Source organism: Tasmannia lanceolata, unplaced genomic scaffold (genome assembly GCF_043159265.1).
Source record: "Tasmannia lanceolata isolate RefF3 unplaced genomic scaffold, GAP_Taslan_0.1 ptg000006l, whole genome shotgun sequence".
Lineage (NCBI taxonomy): Eukaryota > Viridiplantae > Streptophyta > Magnoliopsida > Canellales > Winteraceae > Tasmannia > Tasmannia lanceolata.
Genome location: NW_027518683.1, coordinates 49397138 through 49413823, shown reverse-complemented (window position 1 = coordinate 49413823; position 16686 = coordinate 49397138). Strand labels below are relative to the sequence as shown.

General features: G+C 37.3%; 1 protein-coding gene across 3 annotated transcripts in view; it reads right to left on the bottom strand.

Moving 5' to 3' along the window:
- VHA-A1 (vacuolar proton ATPase A1) overlaps positions 1–16686 on the bottom strand; it is a 45517-nt gene that overhangs the window by 13683 nt on the left and 15148 nt on the right. For all 3 annotated transcript variants that reach the window (XM_077383460.1, XM_077383461.1, XM_077383462.1), the window contains 7 exons: positions 12504–12617; positions 12244–12417; positions 11843–11980; positions 10755–10862; positions 10453–10560; positions 10155–10303; positions 571–724 (listed from right to left, as the gene is read on the bottom strand). In XM_077383460.1, coding sequence (XP_077239575.1) covers positions 571–724; positions 10155–10303; positions 10453–10560; positions 10755–10862; positions 11843–11980; positions 12244–12417; positions 12504–12617 — 945 coding nt within the window. The remainder of the gene's footprint in view (positions 1–570; positions 725–10154; positions 10304–10452; positions 10561–10754; positions 10863–11842; positions 11981–12243; positions 12418–12503; positions 12618–16686) is intronic.

Here is a 16686-nt window from a genome sequence, read left to right as displayed (position 1 = left end):
AGCTTAGGGTGCTATAGAATTCCTAACTTAGTACAGCCCAGTATGGTTTACAAATTATTTTCCTTAAAATAAGATATTAAATACACACTATAGAATTCCTAACTTAGTACAACCCAGTATATTTGAGATATGAAGTGAGAAACCAATGGAACAAAAAAAATTGTAAAAATATATTTGAGATATGTAGTGAAAATAATTGACAAATTATATTCTTAAAAAATTACAAAGGAGAAAAACTCTCAAGGTCTTAATATTGTGATGTACAGAAACTTGATAAGAGACACGTTTTACCATTGCAATGTGCAAATTCTACAGCTATTCCTAGCTTAGGGTGCTATGGAATCCTAACTTAGTACAGCCCAGTATGGTTTACAAATTATTTTCCTCAAAATAAGATATTAAATACACACTATAGAATTCCTAACTTAATACAACCCAGTATGATTTACAAATTATTTTCCTTAAAATAAGATATTAAATACAGTCCAAAATATGAACCCAGTAGTACAGACCAATATAATGTAATCATTTTCTAGCATATTATAGCAAAAGAATGGAAAAAAGGCATACCTGAGATCCAAGTTTGTTCTCCCGAACTATCAGCATCAATGATCCCAATAGCAAGCATATTCCATGACCCCAATCCCCAAACATCACGGCAAAAAGAAAAGGAAACGTAATAACAGTATAAACTGCAGGATTTGCTTCTTGGTATCTAGCAACACTGCATTAGAAGTTGCTCGTATTAATATTTTGAAAGACAGCATGAGCTTAAATCCAAGGAAAAGAAATGCTTCATCAAGACAGTAGCAATGAAAACATTTTTGGTGTTTATAGTAGTTTTATCAGTTAATCAAACAGCAAAACTAAGGACACCAATCACTGAGTCCGACATAAAGTATATCACACCATTTTTATTTGATAAAAGACTATTAATGTAATACTAGGCAGAATAATTATGAAAGGAGCATCTCTCAAACATATTAACCTGCATAAGTCTACACCTTGAGGAATTGAGCACGCTTTCCTAAAGATAGTAAGATATGCAATGATTGAAAACATGGAGCACTTTGAAAAGAAAAGGTCATGTTCATAAAAAGGAATTTTTCTCCCAATAAATTTGCTACACCGCATCTACAAATATCATTCTATGTGGAAATTCTTTAAGGTTATAATCAGGTGATATGTAGTGAAGAACCCTTTCCATGACACATTTCTTCCTCCAAAGGAAAGAATGTGAGAGCTATTTTTTAATGGTAAAAAGGATTTATTAAAAGAGGACAAAAAAACTAAAGCGACCGAGATGGTTAGAAGAGAGAAACTAAGAAAGTATTTAGGAGTTAAAACTATCTTACAACTATGACTAGTGCGCAACCTCTTAATTTCTGAGGAAGCATGATTTGGTAAATAATCCCTAACTATTTTGGATGTGATTACACCACTCCTGTTAAAAAAATTAACTAAAGAATGTATTGCCCAAGTCAAAAGCTAACACAGTATCAGGAAGGATTTCAGACTCTTAAAGAGTCTAAAATTATGTTCAAACTGCCCGATTATAATCTTAGTGAATTTATGACTTGGTGAAGACGGTGACACCTCCTATGCACCTATAGGAGGTAGCTTATCTGAGAAAGACAATCTAGGGTGGCCCACAATCCCCCCTAAACAACTATTCACCCTTAAGGTTATGTGAGTCCCAAATTCCAAAAGAGAATAGAGCTGACGAAATGTACAACCAGATCATGCTCGCCCTGGACCAATTGAATCTACTAATGTCAGACGCTTCCTCTCCCGCAAATCCCCTTCCAGAACCAACCTATACTACTCAGTTGCTAGGTCATGAAAGAATCCGTCCATTCCTAAACAGCCTGCTGAGGATTTGCTGGATTGACTGCCTCTCCGAGATGAGAAGTGATTAGTATCTTAGCCTAGCTCTACCTATTATTAACAAGAAGTGGCTTAAAAGGTAATATTCCTAGTAAAAAACTAACTGAGGAATGAATAGCACAAGTCAAAAGCTAACACAGTATTGGCAAGGATTTCAAGTTACCTAGTAAAAAATTAACTGAGGAATGTATTGCCCAAGTCAAAATCTAACACAGCATTGGGAACGATTTCAGGCTCTTAGAAGTGCAAAATTACGTTCAAACTTCCCAATTATAATCTTAGTTGATTTACGATTTGGAGAGGACGGTGAAAGACAATCTAGGGCGTGAGACCTCGACAACTAAGTTCAGGTCAAGAGTTTTCGGTAATAATGAAGGAGCACTGGCCTTAAGAAGTCATGCCCCGTATCCCCTAAAGAACTATTCACCACTTAAGGTGACGCCAATCTGACAATCCAAAAGAGAATCGAGTTGATGAAACGTATGACTAGATCATGCGCGGCTTGGTCCAATTGAATCTACTGATGCCAGACGTTTCATCTCCTGCAAATCCCCTTCCAAAACCAACCTATATTGCTCAATCGCCAGGTCATGAGAGAATCCATCCATTCAAAAACAGCTTGATGATGATTTGCTAGCTTGACTGCCTCTCCGAGATGAAAAGTGATCAATACATTAGCCTAGGCCCTTTTTTCATCGAGCGATCAAGTCTTCCTATTTCGTTTCGAGCGGGGGAAGAACGAGAGGAAGAGTAGACTGCGGGGGAAGAACGAGAGGAAGAGTAGACAAGCCAGTGGGAATGCAGTAGAGGTTCTTTCTTTAGAGACTCGACGGCCAAGTGAAGTAGGCGGCTACTTATTAGTTCCCATCCAAGCGTCGAAAAGATTCACTTAACGTTCATTAGATGAAGTTGCTCAAGAGGTCATCGAGGAGGTATGACCACAGTCAGGGAGCCTGCCTCGAGGTTAGAAGAAGAAATCGAAGAGCCTTCCTCCACCGGTAGCAAGTATAGAATTTGGGTTCACATAAAGCTACCTTAGTGGCCCAAACAGTAAGACTACATTCTATTCCTTGCTTGTCTTTCATTCCTGAGCAATTTGTTAATGCAGGTCACATTAAGCTTTTCAAAAAAGAATCTGAACATCAATTTTCGAACAAAAGTTGCCTATTAATCTAAAGTGGTAAAGCTGTTAGGTTAATAAAGGAAATAAGTCTTTTTCTGAGTAACCACCGGTCATGTGTATGGGTATGAGTCGATGTATCAGCAGTCATCCATTCCTTGATTAGTATACAGAGGCAAACAATACATTTCCATTACAAGGCCTAGTTCCTCCTCGATTGGTCCAACCTTGATACCAGTTGTTGTTCTGACACTTATTATGATGATGACCTTTGATTCCAGTGACCTTGGCCTCCTCATTGACCTCGTCCTCTTTGGTTTCATCTTGAGATTTTGAGTTAGATGTGTTGCTGTGCAGAACTCTGTTGAAATCCGTGGCCTACAGTTCTGCATGCATAGGCGTACTCTATATGTGTGTGTGTTATCAAGTGTAGCGATGAACTACCTTTAACCTTTGAATAGTAGGGGTGGAATGAGTTGCCTTCGGCTTTCGACGTTAAACGGCTTAACCTTATTGTCTTTTTTTCGGAAACTCTCTCCATGTTTGACTTCTGTTTCCTAAGGAAAGTTAAGGTTCGGAAATCAGGAAAGCAAATCAAGTAGGGAGAAGGGCTTCTTTTCAAGAGTGGTTAATCGAGTTGTTGCCTGGCTTGATTGATTGAATTCAGCATGCAGCACAGATTTAGGACAGATCTCTAAGAGATTTGAGCAAGAAAAAAAATGAGAATTAAGAGTGTAATACTGAATATGGGTTATCTTCAACGAAAGGCCCAGCATTCGATGTTGGTCGAAGCATATGGTTAACTGCCATTTTTTAAGCTCTGGGCATTCAAGATTCATCATGTGGACTGTATTGTGAAGGATTTCAAGATAGGGAAGGAGACAAGAAGAGGGAAGAAGTGTGGGCATCTATACAACATTGCAGCGCTCAAATAATAGAGTACAGAGCCAAAAGCATCATACTAGAAGCGAAATGTCAAAATCCAAGACAAATAGAAGCCAAAAGTTCTTGGGAGTTAGAATCAAGTCTCTTGCCAAAATAATAAAACCCTAAACTCCATTTTGACAGTGTGGTCCTCCTTGGTGGGACATGGTCCTACACATGCAGCAAAAGCTGTCAATCACAACTCGCAATTCTCCCTTGTTATGAAAATATCATGATTTCCAGGATATGCAACAAAATGTAAATGTAGCAACCTTGTCAAAGTTTTACAACAAGTGAGATAAGTTTTATAGAAGCAAATCAATCTTCATTACAAAGGAACCCAAAATTAGCTAGTTTGTCAAACTTGGAGTTTCCTTCTCTATGAATATGGGATGAGCATACGACGAAGCCCAAACTTAATGACTCTGTCTCTAAAAGCCAAGAAAATCTCCATGTAGGATGAACAAGCGCTATACAAGTCAGAAATTAAAGAATTAAGAGACACAAACTTGGAGTTCCTTCTCTATGAATATGAAATGACCATTCGACGAAGCCCAAGCTTAATGACTCTATGTCTCTAAAAAGCCAAGAAAATCTACATGTAGGATGAACAAGCGCTATACAAGTCATAGATTAAAGAATTAAGAGACACAAACTAGGAGTTCCTTCTCTATGAATATGAAATGACCATTCGACGAAGCCCAAGCTTAATGACTCTATGTCTCTAAAAAGAAAAGAAAATCACCATGTAGGATGAACAAGTGTTATCCTAATCATAGATTAAAGAATTAAGAGAGAGCTCCATAAAAAGATTAGATTTAGAGGTCCATTCAGAGATACCAACTATTATTCCATTGATGATTTTATGGATACGTTACTTTTACCTTTAAAGATTTTTTTCTTCTTCCAAATAATCCATACATATAGCCAAAGGAAAAACGATATTCCACAACCATTTCCTCCTTTTCTTGTCAAAAGTTCGGTGCTACCACTTACAGAAGTTGTTAAGTTAGAGATATCAAAATAAAATTACAATTGATATTGAAATACCAAAGGAAACAATGCCAAATATGGGAGAACTAATTAGAATGGATGAAGATGTGAATCAAAGTCTCCTCTAAATACCCAAGAAATATGTAATCAAGCAAATCAACAATCCTCCAAGATTTGAGTTAGTCCCCAGTAAGAATCAAAATTTTAAATTTCGGTTTCGGTTTCGGTCATCAACGAAGCAGAAACATTTTGGTTTCGGTATAAAATTTCAGCCAAAATCTAGTAAAATCACAGAAAAATTGTGGTACGAAATCACAGCCGACATCTGGGTAATATTCATCACCACCCGTTTACCTCTTTATTTTTTGGAAAAATCTTAAAGGAATCCCGTTGTTCTTCTCTTTTTAGCAACTGAAATTATTTTTGTCAAGGTTTCTATCGAAAAAACATTGTTTTTTACCTGAAAAAGATGCATGTTTCGTAAATATCGACTGAAACAACGAGATCCCAAAATTTTAGGCAAAATATGGTATTTTTCCAAATCCAAGTGGATCACATTTCGGTAGCATCCGAAATCAAAATATTTCGGCCAAAATGATAAAAATATTTCGGCAGAAAAAAAAAATGTTTCGACCGAAATTTAAAACCATGGAAAGAATATTTCCTTAAAAACAAGTCATACAAGAGTAACAGCTATCGGAGAAGGGTGTGAATCCTAGATGAACAGGATACTAGGTTCCACCCTGCCACCCTGGCCATAGAATAAGACTGGCACAGCCTAACAACAAATTTCTTCAAACTAGCAGGAGACCAAATGACCTCATCCTAGATATCATTTGAGAAGAGGTAGACATTTTGGAGTCTAAATGAAAGGTTGAGGAATGCTACATGCAAAAATAAACAATCCCTCCTAATGATTGTAGTGATAATTGCATAAGAGCCCCTGCGTGACCTGCGTCAATATGCTATGGAACTTTGGGTAGGGGCTCAAGGGTTTTTTATACAAGTGGGGAAGTCCTCCACTAACGTCTAATCATCGTACCAGTTATCTAGCCATGACATACATTGGAACCATTTCTGATATTAAATCTAATTTTTTTGATAAAAGAGTTAAAATTGGGCTTTCAGGATTTTCGAATGGGTAACTCCCAGTTTAATTCTCTAAGACTAGGTCCTAACATTTAGCATTAAAGATTATTGTCTAAAGATTGTAAAGGTTAGAGAGAAGCCTCCATCACCAGTTAGCCAGCAAAGCCATATTTTGATTTCCAACGCATTTAAGGTCAAGACTCTACACCTTATTTTATGCAAACTTAATCTAATTAATCAAGTGAACCCTCCTGAATCGTAGGATCATTGTTCCATAAAAATTTCTTTGAACCCTTCAATCTTTACCGGCCACAAAAAAGGGAGTCCCAAAAATAAAACAATAATAGATAGAGTATCTGATAATGGTTTTAGAACTATTATCCATCAGAAAAGAGAGATACCTCCCGTTCTAACTCTCGATCCTAGATTCAATTCTCTCAACTACCGATCCAGATCATGTTCACTGAAGTCAATATCTTTTAGGGAGGGGAGAGGCTCAACTATTTCAGAGGACGAGAAGAAGCTTCAACTGCCAATATGGAGGCCATTTCTTCCACTTAAATACCATTGCATTGATCCTACAAAGAGAAGTGTTGAAAACCAAAAGATTCAAATCTCTCAAAACAGGATCAAACTCGATGTGCATCCAATGATCTATGAGATACAAGAAACAAAAACACACAAAGCAAGCAAACATGAGATTTACGTGGTTTGGTAGTGTGCCTACATCCACAGGAGAAGAGAGTTTCACTATTTTGACGTCACTTTTCTTCCTTGCCTCTCAGCCAAGAAATGCACAAAAACCTCACAAACCTGTATGTGGCTTATATTTTAGTTCCACTGCATCAAGAATTTCCGAAATAGCTATATAGCTCAACCCGCATAATTAGTCTGCTAGGGTGATAAATCACTGTCAGCATACAAGACATCTGCACAACAAAAAGACATGTCTTTATTTAATTCTTGCCCAATATTTTCTTCCATGAGGGCCAATAAAACGTTTGAAGATCATAATTGGTTCAAAGAGCGTCTAGAATAATCACGTTGTCCACATAACAGAGGTGTCATCTACATAAAGATCTGCCTTGGTTCAAAGATGTCTCTCATCTAGAATAATCATGTCAGCCACATAATAATGGTGGAAGATTGTAGGACGCCGTAGAAAACCCTAATAGCTAGCTTTTCTGAGGATGTAAACAGCAGTCTTTTTCCGCCATATTCAAAGGAAAAGGAGGGATAGGGTCATCCTGACTAGGTCTTCTAGAAGAAAAAAAAAGAGTCCCCAACTTGCACACCATCGACCAGAACAAAACGTGGACAGTAGAGGTGCATCAAGAGATTCACCGTCTCCATTTTATCCTAGTAAGAAATCCAATAACCTTGTCGTTATGAAAGCAAAAATTATAAAACAAATAGAGCAATTGAACAAATTGAAGGACTGTAGATCCATCCCTCTTTGATAGGAACAAAAAGAGTCCTGAAAAATGATTGGATGGAAATCAATGACCAAGAGGTAAAAGTCTAAAGCACATTGATTGAAAGGTGGGGATCACAAAACAAACTTTTTCCTCCATAAAACCGCCTCTAGAGGATGGAAAAAGCTAATCTCAAAGATAGAAGTTGACAATGAATCTTTCAAAGCTAGGAAAGGGATACAGAAGGCCATTATAAATTATTTTTCCTCACCATTATCTGCAGATCGGCGCCTCCATCCTTGGATCTATGGGGGATTTCCCTTCTCTTTCTGAATCTGTGGACATGCTCGAGGTTCCTTTTTGAGGGAGGTCCTTAAGAGTCTAAGACTGTTTTTGGTGTGGACAAGTACAAGGCCCTTGGTTATGATGGTTTGGTTTCTCCATGGAATTATTTCAAGAATTATGGGATGTTGTTGAGAAACATTGTGAATGTGAAGGGACAGTGACGGTGCCCTGCAGAATAAACTATAGAACACCAGCTGAAGATAAATGGCTACTATTGCTGATGTCATCTGTATGCGGAGTCAATTTTTGTTTCATCGAATACCACAATGCGACTAACCTTCTCAAGAATATTTGTATATTTTCGACTTTATACATTTGTATATACAAAAAAATCTGGCAACTGTTAGAGATTAGGTGCAACCAAGACCTAGTAAATGTTTGAAATATCTAGTGTATCAATATCTGAATTCTCCGAATGATGATACTTGAGTCAAGAATATATTCCACAATGCAGATGACTAACCTTCTCGATATATATATATATATATATATATATATATATATATATGAGGAAACTGCTGGTGAGCTAGCTTGCCCAATCACATGGGGGCCCACTTTGTTAGGATGATCCAAACCATTCATTTGAAAGTCCCTTACATAGATGGGGGGTGTACCAAAAATCAGCTCCATATGATCATCCTAACCCCTCCATTTGTGGAGGACAAAAATGGACAGACACAAATCTGCCCCATTTTTGTCCTCCACAAATGGAGGGGTTAGGATGATCCTATGGAGCTGATTTTTAGTACACCCCCTATCTATGATAAGGCCTTGCAAATGAATGGTTTGGATCACTCTCCAAAATGTGGGACCCATGTGATTGGGCAAGCTAGCTCACCATAAGTTTGGTGAGCTTAACAGTTTCCTCTCTCTCTCTCTCTCTCTCTCTCTCTCTCTCTCTCTCTCTCTATATATATATATATATATATATATATATATATATATATATATATAAAACAGTTCCTGCGCTTGAACGCAAATAGTTTATCTGTGCTTGAGTGCAGGAAACAAGAGTGGGCCCACATGTTTTGGGAGATCCTAAGCATTCGTTTGAAAGCATGGATGGGGTGTGTACCAAAAATCAGCTCCATTGGATCATCTTAGGGTGTCCATTTGTGGGTTCGCAGGGGTGGGGGGGGGGGGGGGGGGGGGGCAGATATTGTTTGTCCACAAATCTGCCCATTTTTTCACCCCACAAATGGAAGGGTTAGGATGATACACTGGAGCTGATTTTTGGTACACACCCATCCATGATGGGGCCTTTCAAATGAATGCTTAGGATCACCCAAAAAATGTGGGCCCGCCATGTTTCCTGCACTCGAGCGCAAGAACTATTTTCTCATATATATATATATATATATAGAGAGAGAGAGAGAGGAAAAGGAGTGTGCGGTCGAGCGCACCTAAGCTTAGGTGCGGTCGAGGGCCCAAACACATGGGTCCCACATTTTTTGTGTTGATCAAAACCATTCATTTGCAAGGCCCCATCATAGATAGGGTGTGTACAAAAATCAGGTCCATTGGATCATCCTAACCCCTCCAAAAGTGGAGGGCAAAAAGGGCAGATTTGTGGCAAACGGTGTCTGTCCATTTTTTACCTCCACAAATGGATGGGTTAGGATGATCCTATGGAGCTGATTTTTTGTACATACCCCATCTATGTAAGGGCCTTTCAAATGAATGCTTTGGATCATCCTAACAAAGTGGGCCCACATGAGTTTGGGGTCCTCGACCGCACCAAGCTTAGGTGCGGTCGACCGCACAATCTTATTCCTCATATATATATATATATATATATATATATATATATATATATATATATATATATATAAAGAGAGAGAGAGAGAGAGGAAAAGGATTGTAAGCTGAGTGTACCAACCTTATGGTACGCTCGAGTGCCCAATCACATGGGTCCCACATTTTTTTGTGGTGATCCAAAGCATTCATTTGCAAGGCCATATCATAGATAGGGTGTGTACCAAAAATCAGCTCCATTGAATCATCCTAACCCCTCCAAAGTGGAGGGCAAAAATGGGCAGATTTGTGGACAAATCCATTTTGACCTCCACAAATGGATGGGTTAGGATGATCCTATGGAGCTGATTTTGGTACACACCCCATCTATATAAGGGCCTTTCAAATGAATGCTTTGGATCATCCTAAAAATGTGGGCCCACATGTGGTTGGGCACTCGAGCGTACCATAAGGTTGGTAGACTCGAGCGTACAATCCTTTTCCTCATATATATATATATATATATATATATATATGTGTGTGTGTGTGTGTGTGTGTGTGTGGAAACAATTTACAAAATATGATGCCCTCAAGCATAGCAAATTATAAAGTCACAATCCCCTTGTGGTATAAGTCCAAAGACAAACCCGTATGCATCAACAATTTCCTGAAAAGCATGTGTGAAGCGGTTGGTTCTGAAATATGTAGGTGGCGATTCCACAGCATCCATCACATGAAATATTATCCCTACTTGTGAATTGCTATCAATTGTTGCACGTTGCAGCACTTCCTGAATCTGTTCCACCAAAAGATAGAATTGCAAATATAGTTAATACCAACACACAATGACATTAAATAAGTTTCCAAAAAATATTACTTTCCAATAGGTGAGGAAATTTGTCCAAATAGGAACCATTAAAAAGCGCGAAGTTCTAAGAATGTGACCTGAGGTTTTGCGAAAAAAGGGCACCAGCCCTCTCCAACTAGACATTTTTTTGTGACGTCAAAATTGAGCATATTCAACGTATCATACACAGCTTTTTCCTTTCTTACCTGGGCAAAGAAGGAAAGTTATATCAAAATAAAGATGCATGGCCCATTCCTATATTGAATCATATGCTAATTCACATTTTCAAAATACAACTGCCATTTGTAATGTAGATATACAATTTTAACTTAAAAGGACAATAGTCACATATTTAACAAAAGATACGAAAACCCACAACAACTACAACATCTTCACTTACCATAACTATCCATTTTCGCAAGTGGACTTCGATGGAAGTAAGAGCTTTATTCCTGTGACGGATCCCAGCATTCAAAGTGGCTTCCAATTCAGAGAGACGTGACAAAACCTGTTACATACACCATTTCAGAATGATAAATCAAAATTAACAAAAGGGTCATCATATACTACTATAATACAAATAAATCTCAATGAAAAAAAAAAACCGGGGATATGCATATGTGGTTTTTAGAAAATCCATTAAATTTCCATCATTATATTAAACTTTTTATGAAATGAATGAATGGAGTGGATATTTTTCCTACATTTTGTGGTCATTTGAAGCATATGTATGTGGTTCAGTGGTTGTATACATTTCAGTCAAGGTTATAAATTTCTGTTTCGCTTTCCATTTTGGTCGGCATGGAAATGGAAACATTTCAGTTTTGGTTAGAACCTTGCCCCTCCCCCTCCAACCAACACATACGCACGCACACATACACACACAAATTTTTCCATTGAAAGGCAATAATTTGTGAAGACTTCATCTCGAATTTCAGTTCTCCCACACTTAAAATGTAAAATCTACAGCCATGTGCACCACTGCTTGCAACAACAGCAGCCATCTGATGCACGATTTACTGCAACTGCAATGTATATGCTTCAAGAAGACATTCCCAAAACAAGCGCTAAATGTCGTTATCACTTAAGTGATTTTTTTTTTGAACATTTCGAAAAAAAAAAACACTCAAGATCATATATACATATTCTAACATAAGAAAACGCTCCTGCTCTCCAAAATAGCAAATGAAGACTACAGAAAAAATAACATATCAGGCAAGCCAAGAATATCAACAAGCCTATTGTAGACAACATTCTCATTAGAAAAATAGCATCTTTAGTTGGGAATCCTCCAACAAAAAATGGAACTGTACGGAAACAAGATTAATGAAGTCATGTTACTCAACAACTCAAATCCTATATATATATATATATATATATATATATATATATATATAGACACACACACACACGACATAACTTATGCCAAGAAATGGTTTCTCCGTATACAAGCTCAGAAATATTTGGTCATCCTAAAGGCACGCATACCTCTCGAGCTATTTGCCTCTGTTTAACAACATCCTCAGGAACAGGGTAACAATTTGCACCAAATGCTTCACAAATTTTTAGTATTCTCGATTTTGCCTGCATTCCTGAAAAATAAACTACAAAGACAGTTTTCTCAACCTGCAGAACAAAAACCAAATGAATTGGTATAGCTACAACTCTAGGATGCTATATAGAATCTTTTAGTGCCATAAAGTTGAACTATCTAAACAAGAAATCTTCAATATTCATTAGAGGTTGAACATGATCAAATTTCTTCCAATTTTGATGTTTACTTTAAAACTCACTATGTTGAAAATTAAATGAACTGTAATTCTCAGTGGGGAAGAATAACTGGAAAGGATATTTAGAAGCTAATAGAAATATAAAGACACGCTTCAAACCATTTCAGAGGAGACTGGATCCATGACACGCTCCTCGGCAGGTGCCTGATTGAAAAGCATGTTTCCCCTTGTTGCACGGAAGAGCATCCTCTCAAATCTTAAAGCTTTAGATTTACAAATAATTCCACTAATAAAGCTCAAGCCAGCTTTGTTTGATGGCTCGGTCTGCGGTTCCTGTAAAATGGATATTCCTTAAAGAGATGACACAATAATGATAGGTTCAAAAAAGAAAACATTCAGGAGCTACAAGGGAAAAACACCTGTTCAAGTAAAGATGCACTCTCCATATAGTCTTCTTTGGAGTAAATATTTTCATCCAATTCTCTCTCCTGTGCAACTGAATGGCCCTGAGCTGAAACAAGGAAGCCACCTGCCTGGAATAAAAAATATGTGAAGGAACAACAAATAGCAGTAAAAACAGATATTTGGAAAATTAAATGTGTCAAAATAAAGAGCGGGATGGACAACACAACCACTACAAATGTCTTCATGTGAGCAGATGATACATGGAGGAATGAACTGAAATATTCTACAGCCATGAAGATTTATGTATTTCGTAACGACAAAACTGATGATGAAAAGCATGAAAAACACTAAATGGCATTGAGTAGACTAAACTAGTAACCAGAATAAGCACACCAAAAACACTACAAGGTTAATTATGTTGATGCATAAAAAGAGGCCATAACGGGAGATATGAATCTCGGCACAGACTCATGATATTTTTCAAGTGATCTTCCTAATGCAAAGTAGGTCCACTCTCTCTTAGTATATATAATAGATAAGGCATGAAACCCTCCCATTCTTTCTTAGTAGATAACAGATAGGGCACGAAACCCTCCCACCAATATTTCAAAAATTCAAGTGCAGCAAACATTGACCCAAAGGAGAATGCCTCACCATCATCAGAAATGGTTAGTACTACTCATCTTAGTAAGAGAGTACATACGGTTTTATTAGATAGCTTATTTTTTGCGTGTGCATATTTCAAAATATGAAAAACAAGAAATGTGTGATTTACGGCACTATCCTAAAATGATAAGAAATAGATGAGCATACAGGATCAAAGAATGACGGCATTGTCCGAAAATGCTAAGAAATAGATGACCATACAAGGTCAAAGAATGACTCGCCACCAGTTTCTCATAGAGGAAACACCAATAGCAAGGATTCAAAACTCCCATATATAAATATTCTAAAAATATTGAATCTCACATCCTTGCATACATGAGCAATAGCTAGGAGCAAAGACTCAATTCGTCGAAGTTTAGTTTCGAATACTCATGAAGAGGTGGTTCCCACCTTGATTCTTTCCTTACAAACAAGCCAGAGAATAGCAACACAGAATAGGCTCCAAAGAATCTTACCTCTAGAATGCCAAATGGGCAAAAATCCACAGCTCAAAATGAATATGACTTGGAAGAGCCCAACTAACTCCGAAGCGATAAAAAAATATAGTACATAAAGATAATCAACAATATCATTTTTGTGAACTAGCCATAATGCACAATGATTAACTATGATAGTCCCGCCCTAAAAATTGGGGTGGAGATACCCTACGTCATAAAAAAAATGACTGACTATGATCCTTTGCCTAAGTCAGAGGCGATAAATGGTAAGGATTTTATCAAGACATGTTGTCCAACAAAATCCCTACCAAGTTGAAGGGAAAGTTTTATAAGACAGATGTGAGGCCAACAATGTTGTACGGCTCAGAATGTTGGGCCACCAAGAAGCAGCATGTGCATAAGATGAGTGTAGCGGAGATGCGAATGCTTAGATGGATGTGCGGACACACAAGGTTAGATAGAATTAAAAATGAAGACATTCGTAAAAAGGTGGGGGTGGCACCAATTGAGGAGAAGATGAGAAAGCACCGCTAAAGATGATTTGGACATATCCAGCGTAGGCCTTTGGATACTCCGGTGAGAAGAGACGACTCGTGCCAAATTGATGGAGTAAAAAGAGGTTGGGGCAGACTGAAAACAACTTGGGTAAAAACAGTGAGGAAAGACTTGATATCTAGGAACATAATAGAGAACATGACCTTGGATATGATAGAATGGAAGAAAATGATCCACGTAGAAAAACCCAACTGGAACCAGGATTAGAGCCAAGTAGATTCCTTTTACCTTCTTCATGAATTTTTTCTGAAGGATTCATTTAGCTGACCCCAACTAGTTTGGGACAAAGGCTTTGTTGAGTTGAGTTGAGTTGATGTTGTCCAACAAAATGCATTTATCCTCAGAAGGGCTTTGACTCTCCAAGTTCTCCAAGAAAGGTGGGAAAAGAATTGTGAACCAGATGGTTAAAAATGAAACAATGGTAAAGGAGCCAATTGAGGCCCATCTCCTATTCTTTCTGCATCTTATAATCCATACCGAAATAATTTTGGTTAGGAAAGAGGCTACAATATGGATCTCCCAATCAAAAAATTATCTTCGAAAATTGTAATTCAATCCACCCTCCCATTAGACCTACGGTAATAATCGGTCACATAATTCTCTTTATGGAAACGACATTAAACAATACAGAAAAGTCCTCCTTTAAGGTTCTACTCCCACACCATTTTTCCAACAAGAATCATATCTTCTCCACCCATGTCCCGCAGTGAAGCAGAACCCTTTCTGAATATCTTACATTTTATAAATTCTCTCCATATTGTAGTCCCTTGGTTCCAATAACCATCAAATGATTTCCACTCTCCAAAACTACATCCCCATACTAAGGCTTTTCATACCACAACACACAACATCTTGTCTCCTTCCATCTTCAATTCTAGGCCAGTGCACCTGAGCATGCCTTTCAAGGATGAAAGCCAGACTACTCCCAACTTCCGTCACGGAGTTGCATATTCTGCATTCATGTGCCCACGTCTAAGCAAAAGAAATTTTCTCTAAAAACCATGACATGCATTCATGATTTTAAATTTCCCCGAAAGTGACATGAAACAACCGAAATATTTCCATTTCCATCCCCACCGAAATTGAAACCAAAACGACCAAAATGCATAGACTAGAATGGTAAGTGTAATAATGGTTACTATATCAGCATGTATTACAGTGAGGGATTGCTTACTATATCAGCATGTATTACATAATTATATTTATTTGAATTGCATGCGAAATGTGGTGCATGTCTTATGTATTAACATTTACATAAATTACATGTGAAATTTGGTATGTACTAAATCATTTGACATGCACGATAGTACATGTCACTAGGTGTTCGATGTTTTTAAACCATTATGGATAGTTGTCTTGCTTTTCTTCAAAGTTTTTTTTTTTTTTTTTTTGCTTATGTGATGGTTTTTAAGTGTGCATTTGTGCTTATTCTAGCATTTTCTGAAGTTTCATCTTTAAATTCTATCATTTGATATATTTCTATATGTTTCCCTGATTTTACAAGCTTTCAAACTAAAACCGAAAAGTTTCCATTTCGTGACGACCGAAACCGAAATTTAAAACCATGCATGCATTTCTGCAAGTATAGTCATGAGCATAAGGGCTAACACTATTATAACTTATTCTCACGAGGGATCCTTTTTCTTATCTGAATGGTATTATTCTCACGAGGGATCCTAAACTCTTGTAATGTCACATTTGATAAGTATTAACTCTCTGATCCTCCTCACATACCATGTGAAACTGAGGGAGACTTCCACATCAAACATCAGTCCATCATCTTCTCCCGCCGCTATAATCAACCCCCACCCACCCAAAAGAAGAAAAAACCCAAGCTGATGGCAGACATCAACCCCTATGAGACAAACTACATCTGGCAAAAGTAGGCAAAAGAAAACAAGGTTTCAGGTTTCAGTTTTTGTATATGTTTCGGTCTCTACAGAAAAGGAAATGTGTCGACTTTGGCTGGAAATTTAGGTGAAAAACTTGTAAAACAACGGAAACATTTAAAAATATATGCAAATGATAGAACTTTAAGATGAAACTTCAAGAAATGCTAAAAAAAACACAAATACACATTAAGAGACTATCATATAAGCAGGACTAGAACAATAAGGTTTAACAACATCGAACACCCAGTGACAAGCATTGTCCCGCAAGTCCGGAACAATAAGGTTCATTTCCTTATGTTGAAGCTTGTGCATTTCATCATTTTGCCTGATATGGCGATAAAAGGTTCTAAAGCAACTTACATTCATACTTCTAAGGAAATTTCCATTTAATATGATATTTGATAATTAAAGGAAATTTTGCATTTATCAGGTGTGTTTACATTCTTGCCAATATATGTATTTTATACTTACTTTCATTAAGTTTTCTCTGATTCTAACTACCAGGTTATTCTATCATATGCAGGCCCTAGTAGGGATTGTAACGATGCAGAGGCAGAAGTTCTTATGGTATAGCACCCTTACATAATTATCTCCATTTTTATCTTTCAAAAAAAAGTTCTTATGGTATAAATCAATTTACCATCCAA